The following is a 25,520-nucleotide window of genomic DNA, read 5'->3' as shown; positions in this document are numbered from 1 at the left end:
CCGGGGGCTGCCATGTATGCTCCGCCCACCCATCACGGGGGGGGCGTGTGAAGCATGTGGACTGGTGGTCCACGGATGGGAGGGGTGGACCCTCCCAATATTTGGTATACACCAGTTGGCGTTGCCATGGTGACTCTAGGCTTATCAGACGGGCAGGCGGCATAGGGCTGGCCTGCCCTGGGATCGCCCGTAAGATAACCCACCTTGTTTGCATATTGGTTATGCTAATAAACCTGCAGCAATATTTCTCCACTTACATTACAGTGTCGTGTGTTTTATTTATGTACTTATGTACTTATGTGCTTTGTGATAACTGTTGCTGATATTGGCACTATGTAAGGCTGCCCGGGGGGGGGGGGGCTGCGTAGCGGCCCGCCCCTTGGAGGGCGGCCGCCTTAGTGCCACAGGAAGGCACAGGGGTGGGAGGTCGAGTCCCTGGGCTAGTCCGGGGGAGACCCCAACAGGTAGCTGTTTCCGGCGAGGGGGGGGGGAGGAGACAAGGGTACATATACTGTCTCCACCCCCTCCTCTTCCTCTTGTTCGCCTTGCCCGCCCCTCCGCTTACCCGGCGTCCGGAGGGACAAAGGGGGTGGTAGGTTTCTCTAACAATTTTACTTTGTGTTGCAGGAGGAGTTACAGGGCGATCCAGGGTCTGCACATTCCAAGGGGTACAGCATGCAGCAGCACCGCGGGGTGCTAAGCCAGGATACCCAGGGATGTTTAGCGGGTCCCCTGGAAGAACGACGGCGCCCCGTTAACCGAAAGGCGGTTGTGGGTCTGAGCAACCGGGGGCTGCCATGTATGCTCCGCCCACCCATCACGGGGGGGCGTGTGAAGCATGTGGACTGGTGGTCCACGGATGGGAGGGGTGGACCCTCCCAATATTTGGTATACACCAGTTGGCGTTGCCATGGTGACTCTAGGCTTATCAGACGGGCAGGCGGCATAGGGCTGGCCTGCCCTGGGATCGCCCGTAAGATAACCCACCTTGTTTGCATATTGGTTATGCTAATAAACCTGCAGCAATATTTCTCCACTTACATTACAGTGTTGTGTGTTTTATTTATGTACTTATGTACTTATGTGCTTTGTGATAACTGTTGCCGATATTGGCACTATGATCTACCTTGAGTACTAATCTGTAATAAACACCTTTAAAATTGGCTACCGATTCTTGGTCTCATTGTGTAGCCAAATGGTTGCTCTGTTAAATACATACCTCTGGCTCTCTCCCCCTTGAGTGCGTACGAATAACATCCACTGGAGGACAAGAGTGGAAAGTAAGAGTTTGTGCTGAAGCAGTAGTAGTGGCGTTAGGGGAAGGAAAACCCCGTCCACAAAGCAAAATTTGGGCCCAGTAAAGCGAGATCAAATCCGCTGGATCAGTTGTGACCAGTTATCTAATTCCAATGCCGATGAAACAAACACTTAGAAAGACTGTGTGTTTGCAACCTTAAATGTAAAATGAGAACAGCAAACACGGGAAGAATTTGTTTCCGCCCATCTTTAGAACTATTTAAACTGTTACTAACTGATTACTCATGTACGTATCAACTGTACTGAATTAGAGAAATACGCCCGATTTTTTTTAAATGCACGAAATGGTTACGTTTTCTTTCCTGCAGGACACTACAATCCCGTTAAAATTTTCCTGCACACCAATACTAGTTTTCTTTCACAACCGCCGAAAACAACCACATTCCTCAGATATTTTTAAATGTTTAAAAGGCAGTGCTCATCATATGCCATAAACGATATTTGAAACATTGAAGACGCCGAAATGCGAAAACACAGTAGCTCGGTTAGAAAGCAATCTTAGTATCTGCCCGTGAAGATGGTATGGTTTATTTCCAGCAGCAGAAGACGAGTAAAAAGAACGCTACAAATTACAGAACACGAAATATTGGTAAAGGTGATGCACTAGTGTACACACACGTTCGTGGTATGACGTCATGCCATCACGTGACGGGCGTCGCCTCGCTAAGGGTTATTCCTCTAACAGGAAGTAATCACTCATCAGCTGGGAGGTGTGTAGTGTGCACTAGGCAGTACTTGGTCCTCCTCCCTCTGAGTACAGACGTGTCTCTGAGGCAGCATCGCCATTGAGAGGTGTGCATCTGGAGACCGGCAAGATGGCATCTGCCAGCCTGGTGGAGAAGCTGCAGTCCAAGATTCGGGAGCTGGAGGAGGAGCTGAGCAGGGTGAGAGCTCAGCAGCAGGAGGCGCAGACCGTGACACACGGCGGGGCCACCATGAACCAGAGAGCCAGGATTGAGACCATGAGCGCGGAGGTGGTGGACTCCAACCCTTACAGGTATTCAATCCCTGAAGCTACCATATGTAGCAGCAGACTTGTATTGTGGCATTTGTATAGCTCTTACTACCCCTGTACGGGGCTCTGAAGCTCTTTCCGACATGGGTAGCAACCTACACCATGTAGGATATGTGGTTGGGAGGGGTGGTGTATTTGTTTTGAGCGTATATGAGATCAGCCCTGCCAGGTCGTGCATTATGCGCTGCTCCAGTTCAGGGTTTTTCTTTGAATACTAGAACTTGTAGTCTTATTTGATAGTAAAACAGAACTATAAGTCCCAGAAACGAAAGAAAAGAATCTGAACAGGAGCAGCACATCACGCATGGACATGGGAAACTTATCTTCTGTGTGAGAAGTGGTGTCATGTATGTGATGCTCACCAAGGAGCGGTTATCATCTTGGACACAGTGCCTGGTATGTGAACGATTTGCTCATTAAAATAACAATGAGGAATAATCTGGGTCGCCACATGGTCTCTGAGATGCTGTGTGCTAGTGCACCAAAAGGAAGGGCGGGGAGTAATAGGAGAATGCCCAGTAATGCAGACAGTGAAAAACAGTATATAGAGATGTTAAAGTTTTGTTAAGTGCATGGCTGCCCGGTGCTGAATAAGAGTGGTTATAAAAGGGGGCAACTAGACAAGTTATGGGGCTATTGGGGGAACAACCATGCTCTGAGCTCTTTCCTGAAGTTGGTTTCCTTTTCCAGTAGTCTCAACCTAAGAGGCAAAGAATTCCAGAACTTCGGGACCAGATGTGCAAATGATCTGCCTCCCCATCTCGCTCTCTATAATTCTTGAAGTTTTAAGGAGGAGTTCATGTGTTGATCTTAAACATCTGGCAGGTACATAAGAGGAAATAAGACCTCTGATTTTAGGTGGATCCTTGCTATTTATTGCTTTGTATGCAAGGCAGAGATATTTATATGTAATCTTTCCATCAACAGGCAGTCGATTAAGCAGTTTCAAAGACTCCTTCATCGATTCATGGCTTGTGATTTTGAGAAGTAGTCTGGCTGCCGCATTCTGCACAACCTACAGTCTTTTTGTAACATTTTGGAGATCCCATATAGAGGGAGTTACCATAATCCAGGCAGGAAACCCCCTAGGATTGAATCACAATTCTTCTTAGATGATCTGGGATAGACTCCCAAAATCTTCCGGATCATACCGAGCAGTCCAAAGCATATACCTGCAAAGTTTTTTTGCTTATACACCCATCATTAGCGCTCTGCCCGTCCACATTCCCAAGTTCTTTATCGGGAAGTAGGAAACAGGAGGATTACCTATTCAGGTCCTCCTACTGATCACTGGCCTAGGAAAGGGATTGTTCCTCGGGATCATCAGCTCTGTCTTGCCACCGTTTAATTCCAGACAGCAACTAGCCATCCATTTAGATACATTCAAATGAGTAAAAGTCTACCAAAAGTGCAGGAATGTGAATTGGTGGAAAAAGCAGAACCCTATATGTATGTATGTGTGTGTGTATATGTATATATATATGTATATATATATATATTTCCAAACAAAATTTCAAAGAGACTAGCAAGACTATCTCACTGGACGGATTTTAACTTTTGCTCGAAGGTTTGCTGCCCCGAGAAAAAGGATGACACAAGGCGCTTCCAATATTGCAAACAGAGAAACCTCAGAATCAGAGGTTGAAACATCTGAGGGGAGCAGAGGAGGGAGAAAAAAGTAATGAATCTCCTTTTTTCCAGGAATACCAATTAATAAGAGAAACTCGACAAAGACCACCACAAAGAACACATCATCCCAAACAGTTCAAGCAACAACAAAGAAGCCCAAAACAAGGAGGGGCAAGAAAGGGAAGGAGCGGAAGCACCCTCACCGAGAGTGACACGCAGCAGTGGCAGGAGAGTTCAATGGTAATAACCAATATCAGCAATACAATCCTCAACCTCTCGGATAGAATACTTACCCAAGAGGAAATTAAGGTTTTACGAAGGGGCCTAACGTTCTGCCCAACCACAGAATTCAACTTCGTGCAAACAAGGATAGATTTGTTCAGGTACATCAAAAAAAATGAAATTACAGAACATTTTTATTCTCCATCCTAGAAATGACATCCGTATTGGAGGACAAAATCGTCCAAGTATAGATCATGATGAACTGAGTGGGCATGATTTGGAAACTTTGATGGCTTTACAATCCTTGGAATCACCAGAAGAGACTATTGATATATCCACATGCCTAGACAGCAGGAGTGACACAACAACGGGGATACAGCAATTTTAAAAGGAAATCAAAAACTATTCCACAGACCCCCTACGATGCTGTCGAAGTTTTCAATTAAGTCGTTCTCATGGATTTACAAAATCTGGTAAAACCACCAAAAAGATATGAGAAAACATGCTTTAATATTTCTAGAAAGCAATGGGAGGCCATCACAACACTTAAGAATGATCCTAGCATAGAAATAAAACCTTCAGATAAGGGAGGAAATGTTGTTGTCTTTAACAAAGAACACTATCAAAAGGAAGCCTTGAGACAACTCATGGATAAGGAGTGTTATGAAGTCATTAAGAGGATAGAATACCTGACATGCATACAGAATATGAGATCCTTTTAGAAGGTTGAAGGGATGCTAGACCAAGAAGAATTCCTGTTCCTTCACTGTGAGACTCCGGTTCTCCCAACCTTCTACCACCTCCCAAAAATACATAAGGACTCAACAAATCCTCCCGGAAGACCAATTGTATCTTCAATCAACAGCCTCTTAGAAAATACCTCGACCTTTATTGATTCTTTTCTAGCTCCACTAGTAAAAGATTTGTCATCATATGTAAGAGACTCCCAGGATTTCTTGAGGTTGATGGAGAACATAGTCTGGGAATCTGATATGCTTTTAATAACATTAGACATTACTAGTTTATACACCTGCATAAATCATCAAGATGGCATATCGGCTGTGAAATGGTTTCTCAACAAAAGACCTTTAAAATGTCATAAGTACAATGAGATGTTTCTGTGTATGATCAGATTTTGTCTAAATAACAACATCTTTCTGTTTGCAGGAAAATTGTATAGACAACTACGCTGGACCGCCCTGGGCACGTGCTTCGCCCCCAGCTATGCAAACCTTTTAGTTGGCTGGTGGGAGAAGCACGTAGCCTGGGGGGAACCCCATGACCATTGGATGGATAAGATCATGCTATGGGCAAGGTACATAGATGATCTCTTTGGTGACCGCGCCTCAAGCAGAAGAGTATATCGCAGCGCTGAACAGCAATGAGTTGAATTTGAGGATAACCAGCCATATAAGTGAGACATCAGTCAATTATTTGGACTGGGAAGTCTTTGTTGCCAATAATACTCTGCAGACACAACTATATAGAAAATCCACAGCGGGAAATGCCGTGTTACACGCAGCTAGCCATCATCCCAAAAGCCATGTGCGAAATATTCCCTTTGGTGAACTCCTCCGCATGAAACGTAATTGTTCGGATGAAGGAGATTTAAAAACAGCGGATAAAGAGGCAATTATGAGATTAAAATAGAGAGGCTATTCTAATGCCATTCTCAAGGGAGCAGCGGAAAGATTAGATAGGGTGGACAGGAGACAATTTTTGGTTGCCAGACTAAAGGTCTAAACAAAAAGGAAGGACCGGCCATAATGATCACTAATTTCAACACTCAATCTGGGAGATTAGTGCATACCTTTAATAAGACATGGCATATTTTTAAAACTGACAGCATTCTTAATAACCATCTTCCTGAACGTCCTCCTATCACGTACAAGCGCTGCCAATCGCTTGGTGACCATCTTGTTCATAGTCACTTTGATGCTTCGCCCAAATTCCCAAACAAAATGAATGTAAAGGGTTTCTATCCTTGCCTTCGCTGCAAAGCTTGTAAATATAGTAGTGAGATGACTAGTTTCAGAGGGAGACCAGGAGTCCCAAGACCCATCAGGCAGATAACTAAGTTCTTAAACTGTAACTCTGACTTTACGGTGTACTGCTTGGAGTGTACGTGCTCCAAGCGATACATCGATAGTACCATTCACCCTACCAAGAAACGTTTTATCGAACACATGCGCACAATAGCCAACAAGGATAAGACATCTCCTGATGCGGGACACTTCAAGAAGTACCACCAGAGTAATCGGGACCTTTTGAAATTTTACTGTCTAGATCAGGTAGACAGCAAAGAAAGAGGAGGAGATAGAGTAAAAACATTGAGAATATTAGAGTCAAAATATTTAATCGACCTCCAGACAATGGCCCCGTTAGGACTCAATAACGACGAAGAACTATGGGTACACCTTTAGTAGGGTGATGAGGAAATGAATAGACATCTACTGCTATCAGAGTTCAAGAACGAATGTCCGCTTACATGAATGAATCATTGTCATAATCATTTTGTGAACTATTTCTCGAAGTAACTGATACGCCAGCCCATACAGGCCCAAATAGTAGAGGTTGGGAGACCATAATGGTGCGACTTGCCAAGACCAACACTATGAAATGTATCTTAGTTATATGATATATGCCTCATTACATATATAGATGTCTTTTTTGAATGGCAAACATGCACCAACATTAAGAGTATTGGTCTTTTTCCCAACAATGTGTTTTTAACTTGCACTAGCACTTTATTGGGTTTTATTCGACATCTCAATGAATTGTATTCAACTGAACATGTTCAAAGATGGCCGCGATGAATTCAAGACATTTTAGTCCATCATTGTTGTTTACTGTTGTCTCGTGAGGCGTCACGGTTTGAAATGTCGAATTTTTGCTCAGTAAACCTGACGTTGACAAAGCTGCAAGGCGAAATGCATCTGTCAGTGGGAGGGGGTCTGCAGAATAAAGCACCTTGTACACCGGATACCTTGTGCTTTCCTTTATAGACGCACGATTGGCGCGTCTTATATATACTGAAGGTGAAGGAGGAAGGATGTGAAAGAACAATGAAGGCTGGCAACCTGGATAGAAACTACACATACTATAGTACTGCTAGGCCAGAGGAAGCCAAATCTTTAGCAGCGGTTAATGCCTCAGGTCCCTCCCAGGCTTTCATAGGTGGACAAGCACCAGTCATTTTCTTCAAAGTAGTGTTCTGCCTGTTTTATAAGGGCCACTTTGAGATCTGGTCTTTAAGGTACCATGGGTCAATTTTGGGGGAGGAAGGGTGTAATCTTTCTGGGGCCCTCAAGAAACTCCTCTACTGGGGAGTGATCCAACACCCCTTGTGCTATGTATGCTTTTGCCTGCAGAAATCCCCTAGATTATGGTCCTGGGTAAGAATATAACCAAGCCTGGAAAGGCTCTCATGGGACCCCAAGATGTGTATATTGTCTAGTCCCAGGGTGTTGATGTCTCAATACATCACTGAGTCCCATGGTTCAGAGGAACTCGTCCAAGGGGCCTTGTCGCCTCTCCGCCACCGCACCTCTCAGGGTGTCTAGTTCTCCAGAGACCATATTGTTCATGTCTCCCCAAATATTATTCGGCCCTCTGGGAGGGCCAGCAATAAGGGACCCAACAAGTTGAGAGTAGCTGTTTGTAGACCCGGGAGGCATATACTGAGCATAGATTTAGGGTCCTACCCTAGCATTGGCCGCATATTTCCACATATCTACCCAGCGGGTCAGATCATTGCTCCGTTCGGATGTATGGAAATGATGTCCTACATAATATTCCAACCCCATGGACCCTGAGGTGTAGCCTGCATGTTCAAGTAGAGTGTATCCATATCTGTTCAGTGCCCTACATTGGTTACCAAGGAGGTGGGTCTCCTGTTTCAGGACTATATCCGTTGTATGTCTTTTAATAAATTGCAGCACCATTGTTTGCTTTAGACCGCCATTCAGGCCATTAACATTCCCGGACGATAGTGTATAGGTCCTTGTGGGATTTCAAGGGACGCTATAAGTAGAGCCTTTTTGCTTCTCCCTCCTCCCTCCCCGCCCCAGGGTGGGTTGTATGTTAGTTGGACTGTTGACCTGACTAGCATCGTAGCTTCATTGCATCCTATCCTGAGGACTAACCTGAACTATATAACCTCTGCAATTGTTCAACCCTATCCAAAAACAATTACCCTCCTCCCCCTCCCTGCTACCCTGCTAAATAGGTTGCACATACTCAACACGTCAACCCGCAGAGCGCCTGTCACCCAAACACTAAACTATATCAACACACAGGAAGGGGGTGTCTCCGCTGCAGGCACGTACCTCTGAGTCCGCTTTGTATATATAACCCTTGTTTCAACTTCAAATGTTCAGTCTCTCGTTATCAAATTATGTGTATCTCCAGTCTTTCCAATGTTGGCTACTTTTAATGCTATAGCCCACTTCAGGGCACCTCAGATTAGAGTCCCCAACTGTTCAGCTTGCTGCACCCCATGCAGCATTAAAATCCATTTCCTCCCCCCTCACCGCCGCCCCAGGGAGGTGCATTTGTTCTCTATTCTTTTGTCCTTGGTCTGGGTCGTGTCGGTCTTGCCTTGATATTCTTGCTCTGGTTCGGATTCCATGATATCGGCCCTCCAGCCATTCCCATACCTCATCCGGATTAATAAAGTGCTAAGTCTTATTGTCTGTTATGATGTGAGTTTAGCTGGGAAGACCATCATATACCTAACTCTCCTCTCACGGAGTTCTCTCTTTGCCTGTTCGAAGCTACTGCGTTGTATCTGCACCTATAAAGTGAAGTATCTTGGGTTGCAGCTTGTTCACTCTAAAGTCCTCCATGAAGAGCTCTACACTGGGGCCTTCAGTCCCCTCCGGGACCCTCACCACTCTGATGTTGTTTCGTCAGGCTGTGCCTCCCTGGTCTTTGAGTTTGGCTGCCATCGTGGTTCGGTGGGTTAGTGTTTGTACCTGTGCCTCTAGTCGCTTTGTCACAGATTGAAGCTGAGCGATTTGCGTTTCGGCAGTCGTGACTTTATCTCTGAGTTTCGATAGGTCTGTTCGGATTAAATTAACCTCGACCGTCACGTGTCTCTTCGGTTCTAAAGTGCCTTTACAGCACTCAAGGAGGGTTCCTCTGCCACCTCACCGCTTGTGGGGGTTTTGGGATTGCGTAGTTGTCCATTTTATTTGAATGTGTCACAGACTGTCCTTTAACGTCACAATTGATTCTTGGATGCTCGGAATCTGTTGATGCCCTTCTCTACAATATTTCTGATGGTCACTAATCCCACTGACTGTTACGGCAATGTCTTTGTGAATGAGATTAGTGGAAGGGGGGCAACTCTCTTCTATGCCCCTAGTTCACACTGGGACCCCTCAGCCCCATAACCCACACGTCGTCACCAAGCCTCAAGACTTATTACTGTTCTCGTACTAAATCTCTGGTTGTGTCCTCTCACCTTGCTCACTTGTTCGTCTAACTTCTTGGTAGGCAACAGGTCAGCAGTTTCATCTTGCTAGAGGGGATGGAGCGCCTCGCCCTTTGTATTGATTGCCTCGGTTTTGCAGTGTCTTAGAGCCGTTGTTAGGGCCCTGTTCTATCCTCCTTGCCATCCCTGGGTCGCTTAGTGTGTGACCTCTTATCTGGCGCTCAAGAACTTCGCGGTGTTGAAGAGGCCTCAGTTGGTTGGTTTCTTCTGACGGTCCATTTTTCACTCTGGCATCTCAGACCTGCTACATCTCCCTGGGGCAGGGAGGAGGGGCAAGACCTGGCCCAGACCCTCCGATGTCACCACCGTGGCCGGTGCACTCAGATCACCCTGCCGACCAGGCCATATACAGTAGTTTCGCCGTCTCAGATGGCGTCCGCTTTCCCCCTCTCCGCAAGTCCAAGACCTGTGACTCAACCTGGGTCTCTAGGCCGCGGCATCTTGCAGAGGCGCACCGTTCCCCCTCCAGCACTCTGCTGTTAAAGCCCACGCAGTGGGAGGGCCTTGCCAGACCCTGTGGCCCCTACGTCTGCCCTTGTCCGCTCTTGGGCTCGTCACCGATGCAGCCCTCCCCGCCTGCCGCGTCTCTGCCATGGGACATGGTTTCAACTGTCCAGCACCCCTCCAGAGGACTAGGGCCGATGTTGTGCACCCCTGGTCCTCGGCGCAAACGGCTCCATCTCCCTCGCAGATCTTCGTCGCCTCCAATGGATGCCTAGAAATTCTCCTTCATTGCCTGTTTGCGACTCGAGGTGGGTGGTTTCCGTCTATTTCCGGGACTGCAGGAGCTCTGGTCCGAGCTCCAGGTCTCAGCCTCGGGGTCTTCTGCTTCGTGTTTTTGCCTCTCTCTGGGTTCCGGCCAGTCTCCGTTGTCCCTCAATTTCTGGGGTTTTTAAATATGCCTCGTGACAATGGTTTTCATTTCCAGCCTCAGATGGCCAAGAGTTCATCGGATTATGTATGCATGGCAGGATTATTCTCCGTTAAGTACGGAGTCAGCTAAGAGCAATCATTTTCGCTTGCGGTTAAGCCACGCCTCCACTTAATTTACTTTTAACTGCTGCGTTCAACTTCAAACATGTAAACTGTATATCCAAGCTGATGGGATTCTGCGGTGCAAGATGCAAGGATTTTTCTTGGAGTTAGACTTGGGGAAAGGCTCTGAGCTTCGCTAAGGCACAGCTCTCTGCTTAGTTTAATGTTGGAATTATGCATAGTTTCAGGATTAACAGAGAGCGCTAGATTAAGGTTTATTATGTATTGTTCATATTTGCTTCTTTTCCTTATGCATTTTCGTTGCCCTTTTCGGATTATAATAATAACCTATTTTAATGTGTGCATTTCAGCTTATTTTTTGCACTTCAACGTTTAACTGTTCTGACCCTAAACCCCAGACCTCGGCAGAAGACTCATGAGCTCACATAACCATCTTGTTAGATACCATATTATTGCATACTATTTTGGAACACAAGATGCTTTTTTCTGCTTATTTTATCTGTATGTAATCTGCTGTTTTTTTATCTTTTGATATGTCACATGTTTTTCTTCTCCATTGTAGTCGATTGATGGCACTGAAACGAATGGGAATTGTTAACGATTATGAGGTATGATGTTGCCTTCTGATAGAATAATCATTCATATATGCAGCAAATGGTGCAGATTATATTTAATCTTTTTTGTCTGTTGTTTTTGAAAACAGAAAATCCGTACTTTTTCAGTAGCTGTGGTAGGTGTTGGGGGAGTTGGCAGCGTGACTGCAGAAATGCTGACAAGATGTGGCATTGGTAAGGTAATATACATTTTTAATGGCTATCAAGGAAACATATTGGCTAATAAAGTAACCTGTCTCCCAAGGAGCTCCTCGATTTATCTAACAATGTATGTTTTATTATTGCTATTTGTCTAGCACACAGTTTGCTATTCGAATGACCCTGACATGCTGTGTAGTGTCCCGGTTTCCATCTTAGACCGGAGTCTGAGTAGTTCTGTGATACATTTCTGGCATTGTTTTCGGATTCATCCATAGTACTGTGCAGTTTAACTTGCTTGGATAAGATACACAATTTTAAGAATTCGATTTGTCTTTTCTGGTCTTACATTTTTCTTCAAAATGATTGGATTAAAATGCATTTTTATTCCTGTATTCTCTTGTGTTTCCTAATGCTACATTGTTGAATCTGAATGATATATAGCTGTGCTTGCAAAAGCGGTGATGCACTTACTCTCTTCCAATAGTCATATATTGTAGGAATGTGCTCCTTTTTGCATGGTAACCCCCCACTTTTTGTCTGACATCTGATGCAACCTGACTTGATTTGCCCAGGGTTCTTGCCAACCAGGTTCCCTTGGGCGTGTGTTCTCTCCCACAACTGTACCTATGTACGCACAATTGGCACATTCCTGGCCTGAGGTAAGCCCCTTGTAATCGGTACCATTGGTACCAAGGCTGCAGCCCCTGTTGTGCCACCCTTAGATGCCCTGTACCTTGACACCCACATACTGCCATTGCAGCCTGCGTGTTCTGATGCAGAGAAAAGTGAAGAGTTGACATGGCACACATCCCTCTGTGCCATGCCTGCAACCCCCTGCCTGAGGCCTGGGTAAGTCACCCCTTTAGCAGGGTGAACTAGCCCTCAAGGCAGGGTACAGTGGCATGAGACCTGTACCCCTACAGTTTTTAAGTCCATTCTTAGACATTGTAGGTGTAGTAAAGCCATAAAGAGAATATGGTCTGGGAGTTGGTCATTACGAACTCCACAGCTCCATAATGGCTTTACTCGAAACTGGGAAGTTTGGTAGCAAACTTCTTAGCGCATTAAACCCACACTGATGCCAGTGTGGGATTTAATGTAAAAAGCACTCAGAGGGCATCTTGGAGATGCCCCCTTGAAAATCGACCAGCTCTGGTATGGTTCCTGAATGGCTGCCTGCCATTTGCCACCATTAGACAGGTTTCTGTAACCCTGGGTAGAGAGCCAGACAGCCAATAGGGACAGAAGTGTAGTTCAACATGTTCACCAATTAGAGCCCAACACAGCCCATAACACCTATCCTGACTGTGAACAGTCCTCTTTTTATTGCTGCTCGCAGTCAAGATAAGTATCTCCATTTCCTTTTTTAGGTCTCGCCTGACCCAGCTCATGCGCTGGTCTGGCGAGACTTATTGAGAGGGCTCCAAAAAGTGCTTTTGTTACTCTACTGTTGCTATTAAGAGTTTGTTTTGGCAGATATACATTTTAATCAGTAAAGCCAACCCCGCAACCACTGGGGTATGCTCTAAATCATGCGTTTGTGCTTCTCCAGACCAAACCCTCTTAAAACATACTGCCCATCAGTATGGATGACATGTGATTGCTACACCTTGTATTTCTCATTCGCTTATGTGACATTCCCTATAAGCTGATTTACATACTTGTATGATTCATTGTCTCTGCATAATGTGTGCATGATGTACGCCTCTCTTCAATGCTATGTTTTCCGAAGGGCTTTTTCCTAAATTATGGAAAACTGCATCCGCCTTGCAGCTCTTAAAAAAACCTAGTTTGGATATTAAAGACCCAAGCAGTTTCCGCCCCATCTCACGCCTCCCTTTGCCCTCCAAACTGGTGGACAAATACAAGAACACTAAATTGAGCTCTTATTTATGTGAATCCAAGGTTTTGGACTCCACCCAATTTGGGTTTAGGGAAGGGCACAGTACCGAAACTGTCCTTCTTAAATCCACGGAAGAGATTAGGAGAGTGTTGGACCAGGGAGGAAAGGCGGTGCTGATCCTGCTCGATCTCTCCGCTGCCTTCGATACAGTCCACCATGGAGTATTGATGGACCGTTTGTTGGCTTGCGGAGTGAGGGATAAAGCCTGGACTCTCCTTAAATCCTTCCTCTCGGACAAATGCCAGACAGTCTCATTGGGTGAGTTTGTCTCCAAGCCTTTTTCGCTTCCATGTGGGGTTCCTCAGGGGTCTTCCCTGAGCCCTACGCTCTTTAATGTTTACGTATCCTCTTTGGCTCCTTTAATTGAGTCTTTCTGCTTTTGCTTAACATCGTATGCTGATGATACTCAAATTGTGATCTCCCTTCAACCAGGGCAGGAGAAGGCATCGCGTGAGAGGCTTCATGATTGTATGGGACCAGTGGGAGGCTGGATGACGCAAAACTGCTTAAAGCGGAATGCTGGTAAAACAGAAGTAATCCTGTTTGGGAATAATGTTAATCTTTGGACCCCTAGTTGGTGGCCAAAGGCTATGGGGACCCTTCCAGCACCCTCCAGGAAAGTCAAGAACCTGGGTGTGGTACTGGATGAATATCTTGACATGCATGATCAAGTGAATGCCGTGGTCTCTGCTACCTCCTATATTCTCAGGACCACAAGGAAAATGTTGCCTCTTTTACCGGCAGACTGTAAGCATACAGTGGTAACGGCCTTGATTATGTCAAGACTGGACTATTGTAACAGTCTTTATTTAAATATGCAGGAGCGCAACTTACAAAAACTCCAGATGCTCCAGAATTCAGCAGCTAGGCTGCTTACTGGAACCTCGAAATTTACATCAATCTCGAGCTCAATAAAAAAAACTTCACTGGTTGCCTGTAAAAAAGCGAATCCCCTTTAAATCCCTTTGCTTAGTCTTCCGAGCTCTCCAGGACACAGGCCCACTTCATCTGAAACAACAATTTCAGTGGTATGTGCCCGGAAGATCGTTACGCTCGTTAGGAGCAAAATTAACTGTAGTACTCACCACAAGGAGTGCCAGATGGGGAGGCAGAAGCTTTTCCGCCGGGGCAGCTAAGGCCTGGAATGAGCTTCCTTTTAGTTTGAGAAACTCTAAGGACTTATTCGCATTTAGGAAAGTGCTCAAAACATGGCTGTTTTAAATTCTTCTGGCAGGAACCGTTAGTTAGGAGGACTGTAGCAAGCGCCGGGACACCCTAGGGTAACCGTGCGCTATATAAATTTTACTAACATAACATGTAAGTACTGTGACACCCTACACCAGAGGTCTTCAAACTTTTGGATGCCGAGACCCCCCTGTCAACATTTTGAGGCGTAAGGACCCCCTCTTGACAAAAATGTCTAAACCTGTTGACTAAATTGCGTGGGATGAAAATGTAAATAAGGTTATGTGATGCCGCGTATTTTGGGATAGCATTGCTTCATTATTTTGATATTTGTTACACACAGTAACGCTGAGGAAAGATTTCACCCAATCAGTACCCATTTATAACCAAAATACAGCAATTATCATCAGAAATATTTCAAGTCAACCTTTGTGAAGGGCCTTCCACTCTGCAGCAATACGTGCTGCCACATTAGAAGCTCACCTGGCCCTGACCGGAAGAAGCAGGGGTCCCTTAAAACCCTGGCGGTTTTGTGTAGAGTTAAGCCTTTTACCCATGCAGCTTTCCTCTCACCCCCTCCCTTCCATCCCTCTCTCCTCTCCTAACCCCGGACCCCTCTCTCACTTTGCAGGTCATTTTCTTTCACCCCTTTTTACAACTTCTGAACTCATTCAAACTCTCACTTCACCTTTAATCACCTCTTGCCATTCTGTCCTTTCACTGCCCTCATCTCTAACAGTCTCTCACATTTATTGCATGGCCTCTCTGGCCCTGTCACCTCCCGTGCCCCTCAGCACTTCTCATTCACCTCGTCTCTTCATTCAAATTTTTGTCTATTTGTATCTTACACCTCTCCAGTCCCCCCATTCCTCTTTCACATCTCCCCTTTGTTCTAACAGAAGCCCTCACCTTTGGATCACACTCACTTCTTGCGTGTCCTCACTTCTCTTCGGCAATTCACATTTCTCCTCATCCCTGACCTCTTCAATCAAATTCTCTCACTCCCTTGCTGTCCTCTCTCATTTTGGGTGCGGATGCAAGTTCAGAATGGGATGAATGAATGTATGATTACTGATGGGCTTGTTTGAGTGAGTTGCATATTGAGTAGTGAGGGGGACAGGTGAGTGAAGTGTCACATGAGTGCAGGATGAGTAGTGTACTTGTGTGACTGCAGGTTGAGGTATAGTGTGAGCAGGACAAGTGCATTGTGAGTGCAGAGTGATCACTGTGAGTGCAAGGTGAGCGGGTGAATGGTGCAAGTGCATGGTGATCAGTGTGAGTGCATTGTGATCACTGTGAGTGCAAGGTGAGCGGGTGAATGGTGCAAGTGCATGGTGATCAGTGTGAGTGCATTGTGATCGCTGTGAGTGCAGGGTGAGCGGGTGAATGGTGCAAGTGCATGGTGATCAGTGTGAGTGCATTGTGATCACTGTGAGTGCAAGGTGAGCGGGTGAATGGTGCAAGTGCATGGTGATCAGTGTGAGTGCTTTGTGATCGCTGTGAGTGCAGGGTGAGCGGGTGAATGGTGCAAGTGCATGGTGATCAGTGTGAGTGCAAGGTGAGTGGGTGAATGGTGCAAGTGCATGGTGATCAGTGTGAGTGCATTGTGATCGCTGTGAGTGCAGGGTGAGCGGGTGAATGGTGCAAGTGCATGGTGATCAGTGTGAGTGCATTGTGATCACTGTGAGTGCAGGGTGAGCGGGTGAATGGTGCAAGTGCATGGTGATCAGTGTGAGTGCATTGTGATCACTGTGAGTGCAGGGTGAGCGGGTGAATGGTGCAAGTGCATGGTGATCAGTGTGAGTGCATTGTGATCACTGTGAGTGCAGGGTGAGCGTGACAATGAAGGGCGAGAATGAGGAATGAGTTGTCTGAATGCAGGGTGCATTCCCAGACGCATGAAGTAACTCAGTATGTTATTGACGGGGGCGTAGACTTTAATATCTAAGTTAAACTATTGCGGCATTAATCGGGGATCGAGGGTGAAGGAAATAAATAATGTGCTGATCCTGCAACAAACTTCCAGTCCTATGGTTAGGGTTGCCAGCAGATTATTTTGGTGGCCCAGTTGGTACAAAAAAAAGCAGTCACCTAAAGCGGTATTTTCAGCGCTTATCTGTGCATACTTCCCAGGGCCGGCTTTAGTGCTGGTGGTGCCCTGTGCGACAATGTTTGTTGGTGCCCCCCACAATGACCACCCCCACCACGGATTCTCTCACTAGCACCCTTTAACAGTGACCAAGTCTCCATAACCCCACACTCTCAGATGCATTGAATTAGTTATATAGTGCCACTCATACCAGTGTAGGGTGTCCGAGCACTTTGCATCACACACACATTACACAGAGACAATCAATCATAAGTGTGTAAATCAGTGTATAGGAAATGTTACATAAGCCAAAGGACTAAAAGTATAGGAGTCACATGCCATCCATACTGGTTGGCAGTATAGTTCAAGAGTGCTTGGTGTGGAGAAGCACAAACTCAGAGCCGAAAAAGAAACAGCAAAGTTGGGAGTTTCCTTTAATAAGAAGAATTGATTTCTAGCCAAATTAACCCTTTTTGCAACATTAATCAATGGTCTAATAATGTATTCTTTGTAGTGTGCATGCTGTTCTAGGATGAAAGTTAATAGCTCACTATCCTATATTAAGACTTTAAGTTATAAATTGCAAGTAACAAAAGGATGTCTCTTTGAAAGCAGTAACCTGCTGATCTGTTTACATCACATGCACTCTGTAATCTACTACTTGGTACGCGTTCTTTGCAGCAGGCATATTAACCCTCTGCACTAACTTCACCGAAGTCAAAACCTCAACTATGCTAAATGCTGATCTCTCTCCAGGAAGATAATTAATCACACGAGTTATCTTGACATTTCTGTGAGGCCTGGTGATTGCCGGCGGAAAGAAACGCTGCAGCAGGTGCTTCAAAAGCACAATAAACTTTCACACACGGCGCCCCCAGGAAGCCAACTTTGTATTCCTTTCCATGAAATGCATTCTCACACTACGGCAGTGAATGTAAAATCCAAATGTAAGGAATAGGCACAGTGGGGACCCAGGGGGTACTGGAACCAGCAAAAAAACCTAAGCCTCTGTAAGCAGTTTACAAAGGCATGTTAAATGGTCTTTAAAGACCTGTGAAAAAACACGGGGGTGCCGGAGATAGGAATCCAGACACTGCCCAGCTGAGCCCCCAGCAGCTCAAGTTTCACTGCAGCAGCCCGGGCTGAGACACAGGACGGGGAAGGGGGGGGGGGGGGCTGAAGCCCTTGGGCCCGGGCAGAAGTGTGACTGGGAAGGCGCGACCCCCTTTGCATCACTCCACGGCCCCCCTGGGGGTCGCGCCCAACAGTTTGAAGACCCCTGCCCTACACTATGAGTAGCGCTATACAAACAAGTATTGGTATAGCCAATAGGTCTCGCCTGTGGGACCTTATAAGTGTTTACCCATGCAACAGTTGATGTTGTTGCACCAAGGATATTGTGCTGCATAACTAAATACTTCTAAAGTCCCAAAGGCGAGACCTATTGGCAATGCCAATGCCTGTTTAGTAGGTGGTCGACTAAAATTATTCCTTCTCAAATGCCAGTCCATCACCGCAGATCCCTGGGTATTGGACACCATTCAGGGCTATTCCATAGAACTTTTTTCCTCTCCTTTTCAATTTCAGATCACGGCCCCTCTGCATTTTTCTCTAAAAATGGCTCTGTTAGTTACATAAGATATGTAGTCCCTGGTCAAGTAGAGGGCTATTCAAAAGACTATTCTCCATCTGAAGGGATTCTTGAGTTCTCTCTTTTTGGTTCAAAATAAGAACAAGAAAATTAGACTGGCCATCAATCACAGGCAGTTCACTCAATTTGTAATCTATCGACAATTCAAGATGGAAACTATTTTCAATTCCAATGGCGTGGAAAGATTACCAACCCCCTCCCTCCCGCCCCCCAGGTTTCTTCGGCACCATGGTGATTTACAAAGATCATGACGTCCGTAGTTACCTTTCTCGGGGCTCAAGGTATGCGTCTAATAATGTACCTGGATGATATCCTTCTAATGAGTCAGTCTGTCCACTCTTCACTTCCAACTTCAATTTACTTGTTCTCTGTTGCTAAAGCTATGCTTTCTAATCAATACAGAGAAATCAACTCTTACACCAAAAGGGATAAAAGTAGCTTCCCCCAGCTAAAATGCACGTAATCCTAGACTGAGAATATCTCACCACTGAGGCCTATATATTGACATTCTTTGGCCTCACAAAGTATTATCAGTACGTTAGAGAGAACTGTGGCTTTATAGGTGTTCTTTTTTGTAGAGGAGAGTTACTCTTTTGGTATTTTTATGGCATCTGTCATTGGGAGTGAGGATTATTAGAGGCTTCTTGCATCTGAACCCATCAGTTTTGAAGCCGTTGTGCTAATAGGCCTTGATTTAGCACTGGAGTTAATTCTCTAAATAGAGACATCTTACTAAGTGGGTAGCTCAACTGGACAAATAAGGCAGCTTGACTGTAACTTTTCTGAAGTAAAGGAATACCTATGTCATTGCTTAATTGTATGTCCTACCTGTTCCAAACACTGTACAAGGTCAAAATCTAACACCAGTCCTTGAAATTTCTTATGTCAATGGCAACCAAGAATCCAGAACGTATATGCTGGTTTAAATTCTTTCAGGGTCTCCAGTTATTAGTGCATCTAAATGGAGATTTGCAAAGCAGACTGACGTTTAGAAAGTTCACTTGATAGGAATGATTTTTCTTTTTCCTGGACTTGAAATGACTCCCAGGTCTTCAATCTGGATTGAGCGAGTGTGGAAGAAAAAAAGTCCTAATCAGTAAAGGTCCTGGTTTTCTAAATATTTTTGTTTAACTTCTTTTTTTTAATTAAAATTTGAAACAAAGAATTACAGTACAAAATAGAACTTCAATACCAGACCAAAAAAAACGCCCACCCCACGTCTGGAAAACCATGGCAATATGTATTTGCAAGCAGTTAAATCACTGACTAAGTTGACCAATGATCAATGAACAACAAATGAGTACATACAAAATAGCGATACGACAGGAAAACTCATAGACAAAGAGAAGGATGGCGAATTCAGGCGGGTGGGGGAAAGGGCAGGGCAGGAGCTGCAGGAGCAGGAGGTGGGGGGGGGCGGACGAGTGGGAGGACAGAAGGCGGGAATAAATAAATAAATAACGACGACATTGCTACAAATAACCAAGCGTAACTACGCCTCCTGTGTATTCAATGTACTTAGCCACTTGGTTAGAGGTGCCCAGATCTCTAATCCCCTTTTTTCCCGACCCTACCTTGTCTAGCATATATAACTGTCTCAAGTGTATGAGTAGAGAGCAGTCGAGCCTGCCATTGAGCAAAGGAGGGAGGGTTTGGGTCCTTCCAATAAGAGGCAATACAAATCCGAAGAATAGTTATGGCCAGAAACAAGAAGGCCCCCTTGAGCGTGTTGTTTAGTCCTAACATTACAGTGACAGGCAGCAGTTGTATATCTTGAAGGAGCACTCTACTGATGAATAATTTCACCCTTTCAAATAACGGGGCCAATTTTGAGCATGTGGCAAACGTGTATAGAGTCGGCACTATACACGGCACATCTCGGGCAAGTTGTTCCACTGCCAGTACCCCATTTGGCCACTCTACTTAGTGTAATATATAAGAAGAAGCCAGTTTTAAAGAATTGAGCTTGCAACTTTGATGACAGTAAGTGCGTTTGTGCAAGGCTTAGGGCATGGCAAAAGGTGTTCGGGCGTGCATTCAGTTTCTGCTGCCACTTTTAATCAATTTTACTAATATCATCGGGCCTATGCTCGTTTAACATTTGATAAATGTTTCCGATCCATGGTATACTGGGCTCCAGAATTGAATCTATGAGGGCCAGCTTAGCGAAGTCAGCTGGGCCGCCGGTTTTGTTAGTTAAATTTCTGGTAATTGCATAATACTGCTATAGCTGGCTAGTGTCTAGGTTGTACCGGGTTTTCAGAATATTAATGGGCCAAATGCCTTCTGAGGTAATCAGGTCTCCCAGTTTATGGAAGCCCGCTAGTTACCACTGTGGAAGATATGCATTTTGAAAAATAAGTGGTAAATTGCTGTTATCCCGAGTAGGGGTATAGTAATTTAATTTGGAAAGTCCAAATAATTTACGTATATTAAAAAATACCCTATAGGCATTCATAAGAGTCTTAAATCTGACCCGTTTGAAATAGCCATGATCCAGCTGACGCCAAAGGCATCCTCTTACCCTTTCCCCTAATAGTATAGTATAGGGAGACGGAAGGCCTGAGGGGTTCTCTATGGGAGAGTCTTGCAATAGCTCAGGACTATAATGCAGAACAGTAGCCCAGTAATAAAGTTTTAAATTAGGGAGAGCCCACCCTCCTCTCTCTCTGGGTAATGAGAGAAGCTTGAAGACTCTTCTTGGCTGTGCATATGCCCAGATAAACTGAGAAAATAATCGGTCGAATGTCTGTAACACTATATTATTGAATTCTAGCGGGATGGTCCTAAAAAAATATAGAAGTTTGGGGAAAAAGTTCATCTTTAAAACATTGCACCTCCCCACTTTTGTTAAATGCATGTTGTCAATTCTTTTGAGTGACTTTTTCATATCGGCTGCAAGCGGTGTCAGATTTTTCTTAACAATTTGATCTAAATTCGCGATTATATTTACCCCAAGATATTTAGCCTTCTCTGTTACTTTATCGTCCTTCCAACTTATATAATCATTTAGCACAATCTGAATTTTGGTTTTATTGATGGCATAACCGGATATCTTCCCAAATTCTTGAGCCTCCTGTTCTATAGCCCTAATGGCTCTTTCGGGTTCTGGGGTTACTAAGGCTAGATCATCAGCATACGCCATGATCTTTGTATTGATTCCAAACCTTCTCATCGCTACTATTTCGGAATTAAATTCAATTTTGTTGATCAGAGGATCAATATATAGAGCAAATAATAGCGGTGAGCAGGGACATCCTTGTCTTGTTCCGCGGGTTATCCCTATCTGCCTTGTCAGATGTCCATTGATCGAAATTCTAGCAGTGGGGCCCTGATATAGAGCCTGTAGTGCCTGCAGGATCCTGGGACCGAAACCTATCCGCCTCATAATCCCCCACAAGTATTGCCAGGAGACCCGGTCGAATGCTTTTTCAGCATCTAAGAGTATTAGTGCGATCGGGTCTCCTGTCACCTTGGCGGCATCAAATAGGGTGATAGTCCGGCGAACATGTTCAGTGGTGCCCTTTTTCGGTATAAATCCGTGTTGCCAGTTTGAAACCAGAGACTCAATTTTTGAGGACAGTCTAGATGCAAGAATTTTAGAAAAAATCTTAGAGTCAGTATTGATGAGAGTTATTGGTCTATATGAGGACATTTCCAATGCGGGTTTGTCTTTCTTGAGAAATATTACTATTTTAGCAGAGGACCAGGACTGCGGTGGGGATGAACCATTTAAAAATGGAGGAAATTACATTAGTAAATAAATCTTTTATTTGGAACGAGAATATTTTATAAAATTCCACTGGAATGTTGTCTGCTCCGGTGGCCTTACAATCCTTTTTTAACTTCCTTGAGTGTTCTTATGAATAACTGAATATGTGAAGGCAGAGGTGGCTATCGCCACACAGTTCCAAAGATGTGAGTTTTAAACTTCCTTTGCATACATTTAAGTACATTTTGGTTACGGAGAGGGGACAAAAAAGATCTGCAGGCGATTATTTTTTATTTTAATGTGTATTCCTTACTTTTATTTTATGCTGAAAATTTCGCAAGTATCTAAAGGAGTATTCCTACAAGGCTTTCCCTAGGGAAGTATAAGCCTTTATTATGGTGGTGTTTATGGGTCACAGTGGAGTGGTAGAGTGGGGTGGATTTGGAGTGAGAGAGAAAGCTATATCAACTCAGATCTTGCTGCCTTTTATGGAGAATGTGTCTTGTTTGAGGGGATTTGTTTTACGTGATTTAAAGTTCAGGAGGTAGTATGATGTCTTAAAGCCTCTTCTGCGTAGTAATCTTTAGTATCAGAAATTGCCTTGCAGTGTGTGAGTATTTGTGGGCAAGCAGTGTTTGGTTGGTGGGTGTTTAGCAGAAGTGGTTTGCAACTTTTTGCTTGTTCTGAATGTTGCCAGCCAGTGGTTGCTTTCTTGTCTGTTTTTGCTGGGTGTTTGAAAAGGCTTTTATGTCATGGCTTTGTTCAGTCTACTCAGGAGTAAAATAAACTTTGGAGAGGTTTTATGCCAGCTTGGTTTTGAAGGCAAATAGCATAGAAGATTTTGTTTACCTTTCAAGTTAGTTGATTGAACTGTTTTGAGAGTGGTGGTGAGCTTTTTGGCTCGACCAGTTGACCATATTGTGTTGTGGAATTGAGGGCCACGTTAAGCTACATTATCGAGGCAGTGGCCATTGAAGTGTGAGGAGTTTTTGGATAGGGCTTCTAGGATGAGCTTGTTTTGTGTGTCGCAGACTTTTGTCAAGGAAGGGGATTAAGTAACCCCTTAACAAGATGTTTAGAGGGCGATTGAATAGTACCACCGGTTGATCTTCTATCACCTCTCTGATTTCTGTAGACAGTTCTGACTAACACCCTCTTCCGTAAACATCAATGAAGCCTGGCTTTGTTGTGTACTGCAGACTTTCAAGGGGTGTTGCTGTGTTTTTTTTTTTAATGAACACAGTGTGGAAAATCTAGAAGTTGAGTTTTGACTTTTTTGAGTAATCATTCAAATTGCTTCCATAGTTACCCTGTTTTCAGGACATTTTTAATTCACATTCTCCAATAAAAATTTTTTTTACCACTTTTATTGTGCCCACTCTTTCTATCCGATAGAACTAGTCTTCCATTTCCGGTAATTTCCAGCACTTAACAACATTTTACTTCTTACTATATGATTTTTGACAGCTTTGTTAAAGTTCTTTGGCCTTTGCTGTCACTGGTATTGTCCAATATAGTCTGATATTACTATTTGACTTTGAGGTAGAAATTTCAGAGCTCTAATAGTTGTTCCTCAGATATATATATTTTTTAAATTAATTGAGTTGATGTCTAAATTTTGATTAAATGTTGGTCCACAAAACCCTGATCCTTTCATCTTATCCCACTATCAAGTGCACTTTGACATTTATGAAGTATACTTTGGATCTCACCTCTTTGGGTAGTAACATTGCTAAAATAGTTACAGAACCCTTGGATTGGTGACTCTTTTTGAATTTGTATATTTTGAAGATCCATGTTGCACGCTGTAGCTGTATTTCTCATGTTTATCCTGCAACCTGTATAAAGCTTAACTCAAAAGGTATATTGTAATCCGAATCATGCTTCCCCTTCCAAGGTGAAAAGTGTCTGGATAAACATGGAATACAAAAGCAATGTTGTAATGAAAATGGGCAGAAGTTCTTTTGAGAACCAATTTTCGCCATATACTCACAGATATATGATTAGTGTTACGCTATACAGTATCTCGCTTCATTGCTTCACTATTTGTACAGCTTTGATCTTGTCATTCTACCAGATATGTACCATGTTTAAATTCAAGGATCTTGTTTGCCTTCAAAAACTCAGTTACTTGGAAAGGAGATCTTGTAAATGCACCTTTGGAACTATCTACTTCTATCCTTTTACTCGGCTGGGCTCATGTTATGCTTTATATTACACATCTTGTATCTGCATTTATAGTGTATTGGGTATTTGCTGCTGCATTACAATTTGCCTTTTTGGTAAGCAAACCTTTTTCTGTATATCCGTTTTATTTTATTCATTGTGGATACACTGAAGACTGGTCCTTAGCTCAGTGATTTTAATTGAGTCAACTGTAGAGGGTTCTTTTTAAACTGTATCCTTAATTTACTTGATTCTGTTGCCAGGACATGCACCGTAGTTCGTTTGATTCTTGTAGTGCTGGACATGCAGAACTTATTCCTTAAGCTTCAGAGAGGAAAAGCTGTTTAGTCCTAATTGTTCAAAACAATAACTTTGTCTTCCTAATCTAGTTGCATATTGTTGCATATGTATAGTTATGATTCACCTTAAGTAGTGGAGGGGAGAGAAATCCACAGGTGGAAGTTGAAGAGCAGTAAAACCAAGTGACAGAAGGTTTGAATTAATCTCCGGCACTGGTAAACTCTCAGACCTCTTTCCAGCCCATCGTTTTTTGCCCAGCAGGCCACTGTAGACAAAGGCCCACCTTATGCCAATCAGTACCGACCCTGCTCCTCATGTGCTCCTGATGGTAACATTCTGTCCCAAACTGCAAGGTGAGGCTCTCTCCAGAAGGAACCACAATCAACCTCTGATGGAGTTTGTCCTATTTGGTTCTCTTCGGCAGAGTGTAGCTTCAGCCTTATGGCACACAGAGCGTGAGGCCTCATCTGGGCATACATGTTGCACTTAAGGCGTCAATTGTGACAACTACAATGTGATGGATGGAATGCTTGAATTAATCTCAGCCACTGGCCATCACTTGAGCTGCATTCTATTCCATCATTTATATTTTTTTGCTCACTATGCCACCTTCTGCCGATCAGTATAGACCCATCTCTTCATTGGATAAGTCCTTCCCTAACTGCCAGAAGGAACTGTGAGCAACGTGGTTCAGGGAGGACTCGACCTGGCAGTTTGTGTATGGTTGTTACTGTTCGAGCAGGGTGTCAAGACTGATTTGCATATGAATGGGTGCAAACTGAGGTGGCATGGTGAGCAAAAGAACAAACGTTTGGAACGCCTCCCTGATCGATTGACAGGGGTTAAACTTATTACAAGCATTTCCCCTATTTCCTTTTGTGTGTTCGATGTAACACCCTAAATGGGCAAGAGTATGGGGAGATGTGGGTTACGTGCTCATTTGCTACTGGAACTAAGCTACATCTGGCAGAAGAGCCCCAATAAGGATGAAACCATCTTGGTTTGCTTGTGTCTCAGTAGGACCTGGCTTAGCAGCTAGGGCATGACCGTTCCCATTCAACCAGGTTCAAGACTGATTTGCAT

At 44.3% G+C, this 25,520-nt stretch overlaps 1 protein-coding gene across 1 annotated transcript in view; it reads left to right on the top strand.

Annotated features, from left to right (window-relative positions):
- Window positions 1–2,011: 2,011 nt before the first annotated feature.
- The window catches only part of UBA5 (ubiquitin like modifier activating enzyme 5), a 73,827-nt gene continuing 50,318 nt past the window's right edge, over window positions 2,012–25,520 (top strand). Inside the window, exons 1-3 of the mRNA XM_085630688.1 lie at window positions 2,012–2,314; window positions 11,239–11,284; window positions 11,380–11,469. Of these exons, the coding sequence (XP_085486814.1) occupies window positions 2,133–2,314; window positions 11,239–11,284; window positions 11,380–11,469 (318 nt within the window). The 5' untranslated portion in view covers window positions 2,012–2,132. The remainder of the gene's footprint in view (window positions 2,315–11,238; window positions 11,285–11,379; window positions 11,470–25,520) is intronic.

The sequence above is a fragment of the Triturus cristatus genome, chromosome 10 (genome assembly GCF_964204655.1).
Source record: "Triturus cristatus chromosome 10, aTriCri1.1, whole genome shotgun sequence".
Classification (NCBI taxonomy): Eukaryota; Metazoa; Chordata; class Amphibia; order Caudata; family Salamandridae; genus Triturus; species Triturus cristatus.
The sequence above is the reverse complement of the archived record's forward strand: the minus strand, read 5'-3'. Positions and strand labels throughout refer to the sequence as shown.